At 49.2% G+C, this 19389-nt stretch overlaps 1 protein-coding gene across 1 annotated transcript in view; it reads left to right on the forward strand.

The window, feature by feature from the left end:
- The window catches only part of PPM1H (protein phosphatase, Mg2+/Mn2+ dependent 1H), a 331573-nt gene that overhangs the window by 261566 nt on the left and 50618 nt on the right, over positions 1-19389 (forward strand). Inside the window, exons 7-8 of the mRNA XM_055127374.1 lie at positions 12676-12739; positions 17215-17322. Of these exons, the coding sequence (XP_054983349.1) occupies positions 12676-12739; positions 17215-17322 (172 nt within the window). The remainder of the gene's footprint in view (positions 1-12675; positions 12740-17214; positions 17323-19389) is intronic.

A 19389-nucleotide genomic window follows, 5' to 3' on the forward strand; every position in this document is an offset into this window, starting at 1 on the left:
CCCTGTGCATCGCCGGCTGGGACCCAATAAGGGGGAAGAAAAAAGGAGGAGGATTATGGAATAAAAATAGAAATGCTGGAGCCAGGGTGTAGCTGAATGGTAAAGCACATTCTTTGCATGCGTGAGGCCCTGGGTTCAACACCCAGCAAAATGTGTGCATGCGCACACATACACACACACACACACACACACACACACACACACACACACTCAAACTTTTGCAGGAGATTCACTAGCAGGGCTGTGGGCCAGGATGAGCATCTAAGCAGAGCCATTTCTGATCAGAAAATGTACAGGGTCTTGGGAGAGAGCTTAGGGTCATGCGATGTGCAGGGACCCTTGGCTCTTCGGCACCCTGAGGGGTGGGGGCATGCGCCCTTCATCACTGCCAGGTGTGGCCATGGTGGCCCTGCAGACGTAGCAGCATTGAACCACTGCCCTGAGCGTTGACCCAGCCAGCCAGGCTAGTAAAGCATCCTCTTGAGTGGCCCCTGGACTGGAGAGACCAACTCCCCTTCCCTCCCTGTCCGGCCCCCCCTCCCCCACCCCACTCCCAATCACGGGGCCAGGGAGATAACAGAGATTTGGAGCCCAGGTTTGATTCCCAGCACTCAGCGGCCACCTGGGGTTGCCCCAGCATGGCTGGGCTTGAGCCGTGCTAGGCGGGTGTCACTGCAGAGTGGCTCTCTCAAGTCCCTGAAAACTGCTGCAAGAATCTACTCAATGCAGGGGCTGGAGCGATAGCACAGCGGGTAGGGCGTTTGCCTTGCACGCGGCCGACCCGGGTTCAAATCCCAGTATCCCATATGGTCCCCTGAGCATGGCCAGGGGTAATTCCTGAGTGCAGAGCCAGGAGTGACCCCTGTGCATTGCCAGGTGTGACCCAAAAAGAAAAAAAAAAAAGAATCTACTCAATGCATTCCACTCACCTTTCCCCAACACACACACACACACACACACACACACACACACACACACACACACACACACACACGGAGTGACCCTAGGAAATGTGTTCTGCCGGTGAAGACTGTCGTTGCTACAGGGGGACGGGACACGCCGGGGGATCTTGCAGGTGCCGGTGTGCTGGGAGATGTCTGGGGAGTGGGGTGAAACCGGCTGGGACGAGAGGCCCTGGGGCCTGTGCCGGGGAGCACCCGCCCAGCCACGGCCCCTCCAGGGCCCCGAAAGCAGGCAGGGGGCGAGGAGGCACACTCCTTCGGGTTTATGAACGTGTGTGGCAAAATGCAGGAAGGCAGAATAAGCCACGGCCTGGGGTGAGTCGTGCGCATTCATTGGCTTCTGGAGTCACCCACGGCGGGGAGGGAGGCGTCCATTCTGCCCCGGGCACTCGGGGGCCAGGGACGCAAAGGGAACAGAAGAGAAACCCCGCCTCTTCACACGTGGTGGCCGTGTGCGAGGGAGAGAGGCCAGCACAGAGCACAGTGGAGAAAAGAGGCAGCGTAGGGAATGAAATGCGCAATATGTTAGAGCCGCGGAGAAGCATAAAGCAGGGGAGGAGGTGTGGAAATTTTGGGGTGGGGGCTGGGGCACGAGGCAGGAGCATTTCATTCCAGGGCTTTTATTCAGGATACGGTGGGAAACCCAGCGAGGGTTTGAGGAGGGTAATGGCGCTATCTGACATTTAAACATAATTACTTGGGTTGCTCTGAGAATAGAGAGACAAAAGGACAAAACCGTACAGGGTTGATTTATTTATTTATTTATTTATTGCTTTTTTGGGTCACACCCAGCGATGCACAGGGGTTACTCCTGGCGGTGCTCAGGGGACCATATGGGATGCTGGGAATTGAACCCGGGTCGGCCATGTGCAAGGCAAACGCCCCACCCGCTGTGCTATTGCTCCAGCCCCAGGAGTGATTTCTGAATGCAGAGCCAGGAGAAAGTCCAGATGTGGCCCAAACCCACCCAAATTTTATTATTGCTTTTTTATTTATTTATTTATTTATTTATTTATTTATGTTTTGCTTTTTGGGTCGCACCTGGCGATGCACAGGGATTACTCCTAGCTCGTGTACTTAGGAACCACCCCTGGCGGTGCTCAGGGGACCATATGGGATGCTGGGAATCGAACCCGGGTCGGCTGTGTGCAAGGCAAACGTCGTCCCCGCTGTGCTATCACTCCAGCCCCCAAAACTGTACAGTTTTCACTACTTTCACTGCCATCACCTGAGCCATGGCACCATCTCCTCTTGCCCAGATGGTTGCAGGGAGAGCAGAAGGTGCACGAGGGCAGAGTAAAACCACCAGGGGTAAGCAGTTCTCCTTCATTGGCTCAGGGAACTGAATATTTGAGGTGATTTTGGTAAGGTGGAAAGTGGGAAAAGTGGTTTGCAGTGAAGGTGTAGGAACGTGCAGGGCTGAACCTGTGTGGAAGGGAGATGCCAGTGTTTGTTTTATTGTGACCGACAACATACTCGGTTTCCGTTCTCTTTTCCTCTTACTAGGTCAAGAGGGTGAGGAATCCTAGGTTGCTAGCAAGAAAAATTGTCAGAGGAAGTGGAAACAGCCGGAACGCAGAGTAGTGGGACCCAGGAGAGTTAATTGCCTGAGATCCTGAGCACGAAAGAGAGAAAAGGGAAGTGCATCTTTCAAAGTGCATCTTGATCTCAGAGAATGCTTTTTTGTTTGGTTTTTTAAATCTGTTTTCTTGTATGGAGGTATCACAGTTTGCATTAGTATTAAAAGTGTTTTATGCATATAAAGCTGCATATATATACATATATGTGGAGATATATATATATATATCCACATCCATCAGGAGTGCACCCATATGCTCCCCTGTCCTCTCCCGCAGCCCCACCCATCCCTGATGCCTCAGTCCTGTCGGCAACACCTCAGGCATTGGTAATTGTCTATTTCCTCTGCTTTGATTATTGGTACTCTACATATAGAATGAGGAATGCTGGAGCGATAGCACAGTGGGTGGGTAGGGCGTTTGCTTTGCACTCAGCCGACCCGGGTTCGATTCCTCCATCCTTCTCAGAGAGCCCTGCAAGCTACCGAGAGTATCCCGCATGCATGGCAGAGCCTGGCAAGCTCCCCATGGCGTATTCAATATGCCCAAAACAGTCACAACAAGTCTCACCTTGGAGATGTGACTGATGCCCGCTCGAGCAAATCGATGAGCAACGGGAGGACAGTGCTACTGAGCTACATAGGAGTGAGCTTATCCGGTATTTGTGCTTCTTCTGACACTTTACTTAGCTTAAGCTTCTGCTGTTGCAAGGGACAGTGTTTCGGCACAGTCATCATAGTGGGGTGCTGACAGGGAGAGGCAAAGAAGGTCATCCGAAGTCGGTTAGGATTCTAGAGACATCACCATCCCAACATCGATCGTTGGCTGAGACGAACAGCAGGGAAGAGTACAAACGCATTCCGTGAGCCCGGACTGAATTCCTCGGGGGTGGGGGAGAATCTGAATGCCAAGGGAAGGGGGTGTGAGCAGATGGGGAGGTTGAGTGGCAGGGAGAGTCTCCTCTGAAAGGTGGGGTGGGAGTGGGAGCAATCAGTGTCTCTCCGTGAAGGATCAGCATCCGCTGGGGGTGGTATCATGGGAGGGAGCAGCCTGAGTTCACTATTAAGTCAAATGCAGTGAGTAGGTGTTTTCGGGTTTGGAATCTTCTTTTTGTTTTGGTTTGGTTTTTTTGTTTGGGGGCCACAGCCAGCTGTCTCAGGGCTTCCTCTTGGTCTCCGGAGTTCAGGGCTCACCCCTCGTGGCGCTGGAGATCAAACCAAGGTCGACCACATGCAAGGCAAGCGCTCTATCTACAGTTCCATGTCTCCAGCCCCAAGTTTATTTTGACTGGAGCACTGTCGCACTGTCATCCTGTTGTTCATCAATTTGCTGGAGTGGGCACCAGTACTGTCTCCATTGTGAGACTTGTTGCTGTTTTGGGCATGTGGAATATGCCACGGGGAGCTTGCCAGGCTCTGCTGTGCGGGTGGGATACTCTCGGTAACTTGAGGGATGGAGGAATCGAACCTAGGTCAGCTGTGTGCAAGGCAAACGCCCTATCTGCTATGTTGTTACTAAATTTGTTTATGTCACAAAATTTATAACTTTATTCTCTTAGCATTGGACACGATGGAGAGCACAGCATCTACTGGCTCAGTTAAGTGGCCTCCTGTGAGCTAGAGCCAAAATGTGTAGCTTCAGGAAGAGAGCCAGGCCTGTTGACCACTGATCAGCTTTTAAAAATCCTAGTTGCATCCTCTTTTTGAACAATAATATCACCATGTCTGTCCTCTCCTGAGGTATCTATCTTCTGCCCCCTCCTACGAGACAAGACTCAGCCAAGCTTTGTTCTGCCATCTGTTGTTTGTATTTAAAAGGAAATTGATAGATATTTCATGTTCATGACACAGAATTATAATGCTAGATATATTTTTTTTCTCCGAACTGTAGGCTTTCCTTTCCATGCTTCCAGGATCTGTTGATGTGTGTGTGTGTGCGTGTGTGTGTGTGTGTGTGTGTGTGTTGCTTTAGTTTCAGTCACAGGCATTGCATGGTCCCCAGACGTCACTGGGTTTGGCCCAACAATCAGGATTTCAGAACTATAGCCTCCAAAGAGAAGGAGGTGTTTTTTTTTGTTTGTTTTTTGTTTTTTTGCTTTTAGGGTCACACCTGGCAATGCACAGGTGTTACTTCTGACTCTGCACTCAGGAAATTACCCCTGGCAGTGCTCAGGGGACCACACGGGATGCTAGGAATCAAACCCGGGTCGGCCGCATGCAAGGCAAATGCCCTTCCCACTGGGCTCTGGCCCCAAGAGAAGGAGTTCTTTATGGTTAGTTTTTCTAGAGAAACTAATGGCATGGTTTCATTCAACATTTTTTTTAAAAATGTCTGAGAAGATGGCAAAGTTTCTTATCAAATTTAGCATGACATTGTTTGGAAGGAGAGGTGGTGTTTTAAATGAAAGGATATGAATTGAGGTTGCCAGTGGGTTGGAGCAGTGGCACAAGGCTAGCAAGGTAAAATGAGAAAGGGCAACGGACTCGGAGTAGAACAGCCATCACAACAGTGTAAACTAGAGCAGTGCTCCATAAACAGAGCATTGCAACTTCATATAGGGTTGCATCGCTGAATATGGAGATCGTGAAAATTTTAGATTCAAATAAAGGTATTATTTATGACCAGTGAATGTTTTATCTGCACACATATTGTATATTCGCATATTCCTGGGTCATGTAAAAATTTCTCAGGCGAGAGAGATCGGCTAGGGAGGTCACTCAAAGGGCTGAAACACTTGCCTTACCTGATGGAGTCCTGGGTTAAATTCCCCATACTTCATGGTTCCCTGGGCACTGCCCAGAGGGATCCCTAAGCACTGACCTTAGAGTAGCCTCTGAAGACCACCAGGCATGAACCAAAATGTGAAAAATAAAATTAAAATCTCAGGCAAAAAGTGGAAATTTTTAAGCCCTGAACTAGAGTAAAATTGAGAAAAATTCTTGGTACCTTTTTCTTGTGGACTGATGAGTTTTTGGGGTTTTTTTTGTTTTGTTTTGTTTTGTTTTGTTTTTTGATGAGTTTTTGTTGAGTTGGTTTGTTTTCATTCGTTATGTGATCACTCTGCACCATGCATAGCAGAGACACGTGTGTATACAGTGCAAGTAGAAGCCACGTTACAAGCTTAAGACTGGAGGGATAGCGCAGGGGCGAAGGCACTCGCCTTGCACACTGCCGACTTCGGTTCCATCCTTGGCACTGCCTTTTGGTCCCCCCAAGTGCCACCACCAGTGATCCCTGAGCACAGAGCCTGGAGTAAGTCCTGAGTAGCACCAAATGTGGGAGGAAAGATGGAGAGGAAGCAAGGGATGGAAGGAGGGAGGGATGGGAGGAAGGGAAGGAAAGAGAAAGAAATCTAAGTCAAAGAAGTAATCATTTCATTTATTCCCATCTGAAGTGTTTTCAGTTATGAGTGTCTTTTTTTTCAAAACACTCACGATCGGGCCAGAGCGATCGTACAGCAGGTAGGGTATTTGCCTTGCATGTGGCCAACACAGTTCCTGACATCCCATGTAGTCCCTGAAACACAACCAGCAGTAATTGCTGAGTGCAGAGCCAGGAGTAGCCCACCCCGCCTCTGCCCCCCAAATAAAAGACACTAATGATCTAGAAAGCCCTCCTTAAGGGGAGAACTATCAAGTAGTATTTGGGCTCAGGGACTCCATATCTGTTAAATGCTTATAGACAGCACAGGCACACACTCACACACACACCACCATGCCCTGTGAAGAAGAGGGGAGGAAACTGGGAAGGAGGGAACTGAGATCATTCTCTCCAAATATTTGCAGAATGAGAAAGCAGACCAGATTTATTTCTGTTTTTCCTGGGAGCAGACCCGATATATCCATGGGTGACTGTTTGGTTCCATTGAAGAAATTTCCAGGGCTGTACCTCTGGAATGGCCTGACCAGTCCGAGTTCCAGCTCCAAAAACAATGACCATTGGAGCAGTGCATCCGGGGCCAGAGAGCAAGGACCCACTTGAAGATGTAATGGGAGGGACCCCCGCATTTGGGGTTCATCGGATGTGGTGACCTTTCAGTTGCTTCCAGTGCTTAAAATTCTTCATTCCAGTAGGTGTCTTGTGTTTTCATATTTGCAAAGTCAACATGGCAGGAAATGATGACTTACTCCCGCCCCCAAAAGTTTAGATAAATAGATAAGTTAATGAATATGTTAATTAGGTGAGTAAAACTTTCACTTTTATATGTAGGTCATATCCTCATATATATAATATATTTTTTAATCTTAAATTTAATTTAATTATCCTTGACTAGCATAACAGGTAGGGCACTTGCCTTGCAAGTAGCCGATCTGGGTTTGATTCCTCCACTCCTCTCGGAGAGCCCGGCAAGCTACCGAGAGGATACCTCCCGCACGGCAGAGCCTGGCAAGCTCCCCGTGGCATATTCGATATGCCAAAAACAGTAACAATAAGTCTCACAATGGAGACTTTACTGGGGCCCGCTCGAGCAAATTGATGAGCAACGGGATCAAGTGATACAGTGATCCCGGAATACAGGGACTGGGGAGACAGAACAGCAGGTAGGGTACTCCTGTTGCATGCAGCCTACCCAGGTTTGATCCCCAGCATCCCATATGGTTTCCCAAGCACTACGAAGGGTGATCCCTGAGTGAAGAGCCAGAACTAAGTCCTAATCACTGCCAGGTGTGGCCCAAAAGCAGTATATCTATATCTCTCTATGGAGATACAGAGAGATTATTCTTTTTTTTTAATGGAAGTTTCATGTTTATTTCTACTCTGGAGGGTTTTTTAAAATTTTTTATTAGAGAATCACTGTGATGTACAGTTACAAACTTATGAACTTTTGTGTTTACATTTCACTCATACAGTGATTATTTACCCATTCTCCTCCACCAATGATCCCAGTATCCCTCCCATCACCCCCACCCCAACCCCCACCACCCCACCCTGCCTCTGTGGCAGGACATTCCCTTTTGTTCTCTCTCCTGTTGTTGTAATTTGCAACAGAGGTATTGAGTGGCCTTCATGTTTGGTCTCTAGTCTACTTTCAGTTCACATCTTCCAACCCGAGTGGGTCCTCCCAACATCCTCTACTTGGTTTTCCCTTCTCTATCTCAGCTGCCTTTTCCCCCAGCATGTGAGGCCAGTTTCCAAGCTGTGGGGCAGACCTCCTGGTCCTTATCTCTACTACTCTTAGTTGTTAGTCTCCCCCTCTGTTATTTTATATTCCACAGATGAGTGTGATCTTTCTATGTCTGTCTCTCTCTTTCCGACTCATTGAGAGAGAAATAGTCTTGAGTAGAACTGGGAAAAATATGGTGAGGGGCTTGGTTCACACCCCTCTGTACTCAAGGGTCACGCTTGACTCTGCTTAGGAATTGCTCCTGGTGGTGTTCAGGAGACCATGTGCTGCCAAGGAATGAACGACAGGAGATGGGGTGCGGGGGCACATGCAAGTAACCCCTGTACTACCTCACCAGACCCAGAGACAGGAGAAAAGATTTAATGTAAACTTCTGAGGATACTGTTATCAGATTAAAGAAATCTCAATTTAGCTCTTTTTTAAGCCTTCCATTGTTTTCTTGTCTCATCCTTTCACCAGTTGACCTCATAAATATTCATAAAAGAATTGATCCAAAATGATTTGTCCCCAAAATATGTCCTGAAGTTTTTATTTTCCTTTCCTGTAACAAATCATTCTTTGAATATGATCTCTGGTCAGTTATATTGTTGTGAAACTAGTGAGTAATCCTTCTTTGGTGGGTGCATAAGTGTGTGTGTGTGTGTGTGTGTGTGTGTGTGCGCGCGCGCGCGCGAGCGCGCGTTTGATCAGGTCAAGGCAAATATTTGGACACATGCCTTGGTTTCAGTCGCAGACACCGCAAGGTCACCAAGCATCACTGTGTTTGGCCCCATAACAACAGCATCAAGAAGCACAATCAGGACTTCAGAACCCCAGGCTCCAAAGAGGAGTTCTTTATTGGCATGTTTCCTGTGAATCTGACTTCCCAAGTACTTTATCTCCCTGGACACTCAAGTTACCAGCTCATTATTCTCTAGCCAGCCCGTGAGAGGGTTTGTAGAAGCCAAGGACCAGTTGGAAACATCCAGTGAAGCCTGTGGCCTAGAGGTGGTGTGAAATAAGTTAAAATATAGTACTATGTCAGGACCGAAGCAATCAATAGCTCAGCGGGTCCATCACTTGCCTTGCACGTGGTCCACCCACGTTCAATCCCCAGCACCCCAGCTCACTAAGAGTGATCACTGAGCACTCTGGGTGGAGCCCAAAAACTATATATATATGTGTGTGTGTGTGTGTGTGGGTGTGGGTGTAGGTGTGGGTGTGGGTGTGGGTGTGTGTGTATATGTATGTGTAACATATATTATATATTATGTGTGTAGTATATATTATATTATACATAATACTATATTAAAACACAATATTGGCATATCAGGGCTGGAGTGATAGCACAGCGGTTGGGCGTTCGCCTTTCATGTAGCCGACCCGAGTTCGATTCCTCCGCCCCTCTCGGAGAGCCCAGCAAGCTACTGAGAGTATGGAGCCCACGCGGCAGAGCCTGGCAAGCTCCCCGTGCGTATTGGATATGCCAAACACAGTAACAATAAGTCTCTCAATGAGAGACGTTACTGGTGCCCGCTCAAACAAATCGATGAGCAACGGGATTACAGTGACAGTGACTTGGCATATAATTGTTCTGATATATTTAGTGACCAATCCAAATGAGTGACTCCGAATTCTGGTCATACAGATTTGTGATTCCTAATATTTGCTACCCTGAGAAAATCAATCACTTAGACTTACCGTGTAGTTGGAGAAGAGCTTTCTCCCTGCCTTTCCCAGCTTGTTGATCATTCACTTGGCCTGTCCCTTCTGAGTTCCAATTCCCCATTATTGATTCTGGTGCTGCTGCCTTGAGCCTTCCCTCTAATCCAGACCCCTGTGACCGGAGTGTGGGGCCCAGTCCCCTCTGCCTCCCTCCTGCTCTCTGAACCTGTCATCTGTGCCCTCCTGAGTGCCCAGGCACATGCTGAATTCAGAGTCTCACCGGTCATTTATTTCTCTCGTTCCCCTTGAGTCATAGAGTTTCACCCCCGAGGGGCTGATTGACAAGTGCCTTAGAATGTGAGCTAATGACATTGATGTTCACCCCTGGAAACTCAGATTTAATAGCTCTGTGGTGTGACCTGGGGCTCGGGATGGTTTTAAGCCTTCTGAGTTCCTTAAATGTGCATCCAAGATTGAGAGCACTTGGTCTACAAACCCATTCAAGCTGAGTCTGGGTTCTAATAATAGCTCCATTTGTTCTCCCAAATGACTTGTTCACCAGGGTTTTAAATAGTTCAGTAAATATGAAAACATCCAAGTGGAACTATTTCTCCTTCATGCTAATTCAGTGGACTTGGGGGACAAAAATGGTACTGTCTGAGGTTTGGGGTTTTTGTTTGTTTGAACAGTTATTTGAAAATTCAATTCCCAGAGTACATCTGGGCCCCGTTGATACAGCAGCAAGCACTGCTGAGCTCTCGGCATATGCCAAAGCCTTCCAGAACCTTCCTAGCCATTATACACCCAATCTCCCATCTCAGTCCTCACCAAACTCTACCAGAAAGCACAGTGCTGGCCTCTCTGATGAACGAGGGTCTGAAAATTTCCCAGAGTCTCAGGCTTTTTTGCCCAAGGCTCCATAGAACAGTGCTCACCCCAAACCAGGCACACCTCTAGCCAGAACGTCACAGATTCTGCACCCCCCAGTAGAAAGAACAACTTATCTCGATAACTTCTTAAGACACTGAGGCTAGTGGCTGGAGTGATAGCATAGCAGGGAGGGCGTTTGCCTTGCATGCAGCTGACCCGGGTTCGATTCCCAGCATCCCATATGGTCCCCCGAGCAATGCCAGGAGTGATTCCTGAGTACATGAACCAGAAGTAACCTCTGTGCACCGCTAGGTATGACCCAAAAAGCAAAAAGGAAAAAAAAAAAGAGACACTGAGGCAATGATTGCAGTAGGCTTAAGGTTTGCTCTCTTTTCAAATTAGGTTACATTCCTTTTTATATCAAGAGCTGCCATACAGGGGCTGGAGCGATGGCACAGCGGGTAGGGTATTTGCCTTGCACGAGGACAACCCAGGTTTGATTCCAGGTATCCTAATTGTCCCCCTAGCACTGCCAGGAGTAATTTCTGAGTGCATGAGCCAGGAATAACCCTGTGCATTGCTAGGTGTGACCCCCCCCCCCAAAAAAAAGAGCTGCCCTACATTTGATGTCAGATTCTCTCCAAAGTTCCTTCAAGAGATACCAGGACCAAGGGGTCATTTCTTGCAATCATTTTTTTGTTTGTTTTGGGATTTTGTTTGTTTGTTTGTTTTAATGTGAACAAGAGGATTTTGCAGGGGGAGGGGCCACACCACTGGTGCATGTGGACATCTAGCTCAGTGTCGAATTGTTGCTCCTGGCAGTGCTTGGGTGACAGGGCGGTCCTGGGGGTCAAACCCAGGTTTCCTCCTAGAGAAGCACAAGCTCCATCCCTTTGAGCAATTCCCCAAACTCAGGAGAATTATTTTAGAAAAGCATCTTACTTCTGCTACCTGACCTAACAGAAACTTAGTCTTTCTTTTTCTTTTTTTTTTTTTGGCTTTTTGGGTCACACCCATCGATGCTCAGGGGTCACTCCTGGCTCTGCACTCAGGAATTACCCCTGGCCATGCTCAGGGGACCATGTGGGATGCTGGGAATCGAACCCGGGTTGGCTGCATGCAAGGCAAACGCCCTACCCGCTGTGCTATCGCTCCAGCCCTAAACTTAGTCTTTCTTATACTCCTTTGAGGTGGTAACTAGATTTCAGTGTTCTCCATAGTGCATCAAGAAGAGCTGGTGTGGGCTGGAGCAATAGCACAGCGGGGAGGGCATTTGCCTTACACGCAGCCGACCCAGGTTCGATTCCCAGCATCCCATAGGGTCCCCCGAGCACCGCCAGGAGTAATTCCTGAGTGCAGAGCCAGGAGTAACCCCTGAGCGTCGCTGGGTGTGACCCCCCCCAAAAAAAAGGAAGAAGAACTGGTGTGCCAAGTGTTATCAGCTAAATATTTGTAATCACTTCTAACAATTGACTGCTTACTAAGTACTGGGATCTTTGCTAAGGTCTTTCCATCCTGTGTGATCATACTCATTGCATAAATAAGGGAATTGAGGCCGGGTGGAGAAATAGGAGGGGTATATGTGCGTGCCTAGCATACAGGTCCCCAGCACCGCATGTAGTCAGGATGGAGCTCCTTGTCCAGGTGGCTGCACTGGTAAATGAGTGCCCACTTTGCTTGGTGTGTTTTTGCCGTACCAGGGATCCATGTGTGATGCATTGATCCATGTGTGATGTACATTCCGGTACAGAGCCGGTATTTTACGTTCCTTAGCAAGGTTGCAGGCACACCCTCCTCTGCTCTCCTGCCTTATCCGTGCAAGCAGACACTCACTGGAGTGGCACTTGAAAAGCCATGAGTGGGATAAACCATAAAGCAGAAACAGAATTTTTCTTTCTTATGTGTCGAGTAACTACTTGAAGGCTGTGGTGAAACAAAGAACTTTCGGGCAACCTTGACTATCAGACTGAGGTCAAAGCTGCTCTAAAATATTCCTTTTCCCTGACCATCCCGGTACGAGGCTGCTTTGGTATAAACAATCGATGAAGGTGCGAACTGGCCCTCGGAGCAGTTTCACACTCCGCCCAGCTCGGAGCTCTGCTGTGTCTCACAGTTTCCGATTAACGACAAGAAGCCTGTCACTGCAGGGAAGCGTCGTCATCCCACAGACACTAAATGCTTAGGACAGAATCCCGTCTTCCTTCTTGCTCATTGGGAATACGCTAGTTTTATTTCTCCATCTTCAAATGTCGGAAGATTTGGTGTTTCTGAGTTTGCTGAAGGACATGCATGCACAGAGAGAGAGAGAGAGAGAGAGAGAGAGAGAGAGAGAGAGTTCTGCCAGGAGAATAACTATAAGAAAGGTTTGGGTGGCGTGAAATATGGATGGAGTCTCAGGGACCATAAAGGACCTACCAGCCCGTGTCAGGCAGTGGGTCCTTGAGTCAGTGCAAACCCTTTGTCGTTGCTGTTGTTAATGTTGTTTATCCTCCCACAGGGCATATAAAACCATTGAGGATGATGACTTGAAGTTCCCACTCATCTATGGAGAAGGCAAAAAGGTAGGCCCCAGCTTCCCCCAGACTGAGAGAACACAGCTCCGGGCCCCTCAGCAGCTCTGGATTTGTGCGCCTGCTTGAAAGCCAGAACCCTGCCTCCTCCTTCAGGCCTGTGGGCTCAGGTGTCCAAGGAATGGCTGGGCTAGCGAAGTGGCCGTGGCCCCAAGGGACTAAGGGCCATGGCATGAAAGTCTCATTAGTTCTTTTGAAGACCTTTCTGTGGTGTTGAAGCACAACCACTTTCACTGACATTCTCTTGCCTGGCTGATGGGGGTTGCAGATGGGAGGACTGAGGTGAAATAACTCAGATGCAATCCCACAACTAACGGCGGGTGATGCGGAGCGGAGCCATGACCCTCTCCCTTCTTCAGGTGCTCTCTCGTTCCACCATGCAGTTCCCCTTTTCTGCTAAAATTAAGCACTAGTGTTTCCCCTAAGGTCCCAAAGGCTGTCCGTGGGCACCTCTCCGCACCTCAGCCTGAACCCAACACTGAGCCGCTCCCGTGCAAAGGGAAGGGGGTCCCTGCAGGTGGTGTGGGAAGGGGCGGGAGGAGACAGGTGTGGAGGCCGGTTCCCATCAGACCCAACCTGAACCCTTGCAGCCTTCCTCCAAACACGAGTCTAGTTTCGGCTCACTGCCGAGAGCTGCAGTGAGGAGTGAAAAATGAGGTCACATCAGGAAGACTCGGCAGCCGAATATTTTTTTTTCAGGAGATGATCACTTTTATCAGGAAAAATGACTCAGAGAAAAAGCTGAAGAATGCCTTTCATAGATAGAACTTGAGTACTCTTCTGTGTGTGAGAGTGTGTGTGTGTGTGAGAGAGAGAGAGAGCGAAAGAGAAAGAGAGAGAGATATGATTTCAGTGGAAAGAGACACTTCTTGGAGGGAAAAGAAATACCAATTGCTGATCTCTTCTGAACTAACTTGCCCTCTTTCCAGATAGAGATGGTGACCTCTCACCTCACCATCCCTGCCTCAGACTCATGACCTGGGAAGGGAAAGGTTCTGCTTCAAGGAGGAATAACTTAGATTATTCTCACCAGTCGGATTGGTTTTTTGGTTTGTTTGCTTTTGCTCCACACCCAGTTATGTTCCGGGCTTCCTCCTGGCGCTGCACTCAGGGATCACTCCTTGGGGGACTCAGAAGACAAACCATATGTGGTGCCTGGGATCGAATCAGCTGTGGCTTGCGCAAGGCAATTGCCTTAACCTCTGGACTGTCTCTTAATCCCTGGACTGTCTCTTTGGCCCTAGCAGCTGGACTTCAAAGAGCCCAGAGCTCCCCATGTCAGTACAACATTAGGGTAGCATTTGTGCTCCTCAAGAGTTTGTATTAATGAGGGCTCGACGGCTCTGCAACGGACAGCTGACAAGTTGTCCCTGTACCTATTGACCTACTTAAAAGCCACCCTGAGGGCCGTAAAGTACCGAGGGGAAGAAACTCCCTCTGGACTATGAGGAGGCTGTACTGTCGAGAAACCAAGAGACTGCATGATTTCTTGAGAAACCCTTGCAACGGCACCTCAGCCGTTCTCGAGGACAGACCCTTTATGGGGATTTTTGTTTCCTCTTTGCCCCTACATGTCCGAATATTTTGACCATCATTTATGTCTCGCTTTATTTCTTCGAATGCTTCTCAGGACGTGTGCAGAGAACACCGATACACTCTACACAAGTTCAGTCACGATCACGATCACGAAATCCCATTAATCATCGGTTTCTCGAGCGGGCTCAGTAACCTCTCATTTCGTCCTTTCCCTGAGATCTTAGAAGTCTCTCTCGACTCGGCCCTCCCAAAGATGTCATACTGGGGGCTCTTTCAGGGTCAGGGAAATGGGATCCAGCTTGTTACTGGATTTAGCATATGAATACACCATGGGAAGCTTGCAAGGCTGTCCCATGTGGGCAGGAAACTCTCAGAAGCTTGCCAGTTTCTCCCAGAGGGAGAAGCAGGCTAAAGATACCGCTTCCGAGAGCTTGCTTTTTTTTTTTTTTTTTTTTTTTTTTTGCTTTTTTGGGTCACACCTGGCGATGCACAGGGGTTACTCCTGGCTCTGCACTCAGGAATTACCCCTGGCGGTGCTCAGGGGACCATATGGGATGCTGGGATTTGAACCCGGGTCGGCCGCGTGCAAGGCAAACGCCCTACCCGCTGTGCTATCTCTCCAGCCCCACCGAGAGCTTGCTTTTAAGTCTCTCTCTGGATGTTGGCCGTTGATGGGATTACACACACCTGGGTTCCTCTGCCGGTACCTTCATGCATGAGGCCCGTCTGAACGTGTGGAGAGGGGCCTTGAGCATGGCTGTAGCTAGGTTCTGGTGGTCTTTGGTCACCGGGAGCTCTGCTCGGGGTTGGGAGGGAAGCTGGAGCCCATCCCCTCCGAGGGGCCCTGGGGAAGACAGCCAGGTGTGCGGGCAAGAGACTCTCTGCATCGCTCTCTTCATCGCTTCATCCCAAAAGAGAGTGATGCACAAGTTCAGTAATTAGCTGAAACATCTGATTCTTCTTTTTTTTGCTTTTTTGGGTCACATCCGGCAATGCACAGGGGTTACTCCAGGCTCTGCACTCAAGAATTACTCCTGGCGGTGCTCAGGGGACCATATGGGATGCTGGAAATCAAACCCGGGTCGACCCTACCCACTGTGCTATCTCTGCAGCTCAGCATCTGACTCTTTGGGGCTCCAATGCTTTCCTCTGTTTTACCAAGCGAGAGAAGCTGCCGCCCCGGGAGAGGCGGGCTGCAGGGGACTCGGAGCGTTCCCATCCCGGAGTCACTGTCCTCTGCGCCAGGGGTTTCCCCAAGCCAAGCAGGCCAGAGGGCTCCAGGCTTCACACCTAGAGCTGCATCTTTGAGTCTGGCCTTTCCCAGCTGCCGTGGACGGCCGGAAAGCTCAGAGGGCTGAGCTGCATGCTTTGGACGCAAATTTGATCCTCAGCACTGAGTGCTCCCCCTGAACACTCATCAGCAGGGGCCAGGGAGAGAGAGAGAGCACGGCTGGTAGGGCAGCTGTCTTGCACGCAACCAATCTGGCTTCCAGTCGCCAGATCCCAGGTGACCCCTGAGCACAGAGCCAGGAGGAAGCCCGGTGCACGGAGCACAGAGACGGGGGAGTAGCCCCTGAGCACGGCCCGAGCAAAGAGTGAGGAATCAGATTCAGGTGTCTGAATTGACACCAGGCGGGGCATGTTGTTGATGGTGCAAGTGTCGGGCCTGTGGGTGTCATTTTCCCACCCCGAGGTGGCACACCCTCTCCCTCCGTGTAGTTGCCTCGTGCGGCCCGTCTTCTGTTCTGAATTCAGTGCCGCCTGCTGCAGGAGATGTATCGGAATTGTCCAGACTCACAGAGCCCATTGTTTTCATGTCTTTTAACACCTGGTCATTTTTTATTAGTTTTTTGGGGGTGGGGTGGGGGTTCTTTGGGTTTTGTTTGGTGCTCACATAAAGTGGTGCTCAGGTTTTACTCCTGATTCCGTGCTCAGGGATCACTCCTGGCAGTGCTCAGGGGACTATCTGGGGTGCTAAGGATTGAAACAGACTTGGCAGTGCACGAGACAAACAGCCTGACCTGCTCTCTGTCTCTCCAGCCACTGGTCATGTTTTGTTTTGCTTTGTTTTTTATCCATAGTAGCTATTCCTGTGCCTCTTATCTTCCTTCCCAAGTTCTTCTGTGTGGGGAAAGACCTTACACCCCCCCACCCCCAGCACCGTGTCCTCACATAAACCCATAGGGCCTAGTTCTTCATAGTCCCGGCAATAATTTAAGCTGACGATGAGGCCTTAAAATTGCTTTAGAAAGCATTATTGCTTCCTTAAAACATTTGGCCGTTTAGAGACAGCATTTGTGAGGTCAGATCCCATCTCTGGGGTCTCCCTGGAGTTACAGTGACATTTTGTTCTTTTCTACTCTGAGGGAATTTATGAAGATGTTAGCGGGATAGGTTACAAAGTCGCTCACAGTTTATTTTCGCCAGTCATAAAGCATAATAGATGAGTCTGGGGAGGTTGGGAGCTGCCTGATTTTTTTACATCCTTTACTGGTGCGTGTCACAGAACAAGAGTTAGAGCTGGTGTTCAATAAAAACTCAAAGAGCGGATGGATGGGTAGGTGAGTGGGTGGATGGATGGATGGAGGGATGGGTGGATGGATCCTAAGAGATTTTGTTTGAACTGCTTCCATTAGCTTTAGACATCACACATAGATTGTATTTATTTTATTGGACATTCTTTCCTCCAGTCTCCAGAAAAAAAGCAAAACTGAAGGGAGACTACAGTGACCCACTAAATTCAGCCAATTAGTAGAAAAATCACTCCTCAAGTACATGGCTCTGGTGAACACTTTATAATAGCAACATTAGCAGGAGGCATGGAAGGTCAGGAAGAACTTGAACTCATGTCTTTCTCAGCAAAAGGTTCTGTTGGGACGGAAGCAGGATATCTGTGTCTGTGTGTTGCTGACCACCCTTATTCTTCCTAGGCCCGAGTCATGGCAACTATCGGAGTGACCAGAGGCCTCGGGGACCATGACCTGAAAGTGCACGATTCCAACATCTACATAAAACCATTCCTGTCTTCAGCGCCTGAGGTACCACCTGAGGTTTTGCTTATATTTTGTTCAATACAATATTTTCTGGACTGGAGCTATAGCACAGCGGCCCTACTGACAAGGAAACATTTGATAATTAGTTTTCCACTGATGAGAATGAAGAGATATAAAGGTTTAGGGTTTCTGTATCTTAGTAATTAAGTCCAGAAAAGATTTATATTGGAAATTGCATCATTTCCCTTCCTGGGGCAGCATGGAGCAAAAGCTTAGTTCACAGACTGGAGACATGGCTGCAAGCACTTGCTGGGACCAGAAGTAATGTAGCTGGCTCTGGATCCTGGTCGTTCAGCAGCAAAGCGGCTGTGCAAAGGCATGGCCACCCCGGTCGAATCTCAGCGGAGCACGAGCCGGTATCGGCCCCGGTCCAAGACTGCCCAAGTGTCCTGCTGTTTTAAGTTCAAAACACATTTTTTTCTTTTTTCCTCCTTCCCACGCCACCAAGTTCATACCTGTTTAAAATATGGAGATTTTCTTTTAATGATGATAGCACAACAGGTAGGGCATTTGCTTTACACACGGCCGACCCAGGTTCAATTCCTCCATCCTTCTCGGAGAGTCCGGCAAGCTCCCGAGAGTATCCTGCCTGCACGGCAGAGCCTGGCAAGCTCCCCGTGGTGTATTCAATATGCCAAAAACAGAAACAACAAGTCTCACCATGAAGACATTATTAGTGCCCGCTCCAGCAAATCGATGAGCAACGGGACGACAGTGCAGTGCAGTGCAGTACAATATTTTCTGCATTTTTGCCCTGTGATTTATACAGGCCAGAGCCAGACAATAGCCCACTTACGCCACATGTCCTTCAGCGTCTCTCCTGACTGTTTCTTTTCCCTCCTCGATTCTCACTTGGACGGCCCTGGTTCCTCCGCCCATCACCTGCCTGAGCGCTGCGTGGCCTCTCCTAACGTGCCCTGCTACCCTGACCCACCCAGGTGCTCCCGTGCAGCCCCTTTCCTAAACAAGTCCTCTGACTCGACTGCTTCTATCTTCAACAGCACGCCAGGGCTTGGAGCATAAAGCTCAGACCCTCCTGCTTGGCCTGCAAGGCTTAGTAGCCTTTCATCTGACTTCACCATCTGACCTTGAATCCCTCACCCCAGCCAGAACGAACTAGGATGAACTTGTTATTTCCTGTCCACGACCTTGAGTTTCCGATATTTGCTCTGACTTTCCCTTCCCACCGCAAATGCGCTTGCTGCCTCGAAACATCCAGATTCCTTTCGGCTCTAGGGTTTCACTCAAATGCTTCCGCCAGGGCGACCTTCCTGATTTCCTCTCTCTCCCCAGGGCTCCTCTCCTCAGCCCCGGGGCCGCTGTCTCAGATGCTATTTTGATTTTCTTCCCTACTGCATAGCTGTTCCTGTACCTAATTTAACACCTCGGTAGGTTTCAGTTGCCTGGGAAGTTGTGGTCGGGCAGCTGATGTTTAGAGAAGTTCATCGAGAAACAACTTAGTCACATGTTTCGGTTTTAAAAGTTCTGTGTTGTGGGGCCAGAGAGATAGGATAGCAGGTAAGGCGTTTTTGTCTTGCACACTGCTGACCTGGGTTCAATGCCCAGCATCCCATATGTGTTCCCCTGATCCCTACCAAGAGTGATCCCTGATCACAGAGCTAAGAGGAAGTCCCGGAGACAGCCAGGGTGGCCCAGCGACTCCACCACGGAAGAGCTGTTTCCGGGCTGAGGAGAAAGCTCTAAAGAGCTGTGAAGTGCAGCCTTTGCATCTGGGGGGTCTGAGTCCAATCCCCAGCACTGTGTGGTCCCCCAGGCACTGCCAGGCGTGGCCCCCAGCCCAGAACAAAGCAAAATTCTCTTTGAGACCTGGAAAGTGGCTCAACGTGCTCGAGTACTTGCCTTGCATCAGGGAGGTCTTGGGTGTCCCACCACTGGGTGTAACCCCCAGCACCTTCGGTGGTCCAATCCCGGCCCGGAAACAACCAAGTTATATGTTCTTCTGTCACTGTCACTGTCATCCCTGTTGTTCATCGATTTGCTTGAGCGGGCACCAGTAACGTCTCCATTATGAGACTTGTTGTTACTGTTTTT

Source organism: Sorex araneus, chromosome 2 (assembly GCF_027595985.1).
Source record: "Sorex araneus isolate mSorAra2 chromosome 2, mSorAra2.pri, whole genome shotgun sequence".
NCBI classification, from domain to species: Eukaryota; Metazoa; Chordata; class Mammalia; order Eulipotyphla; family Soricidae; genus Sorex; species Sorex araneus.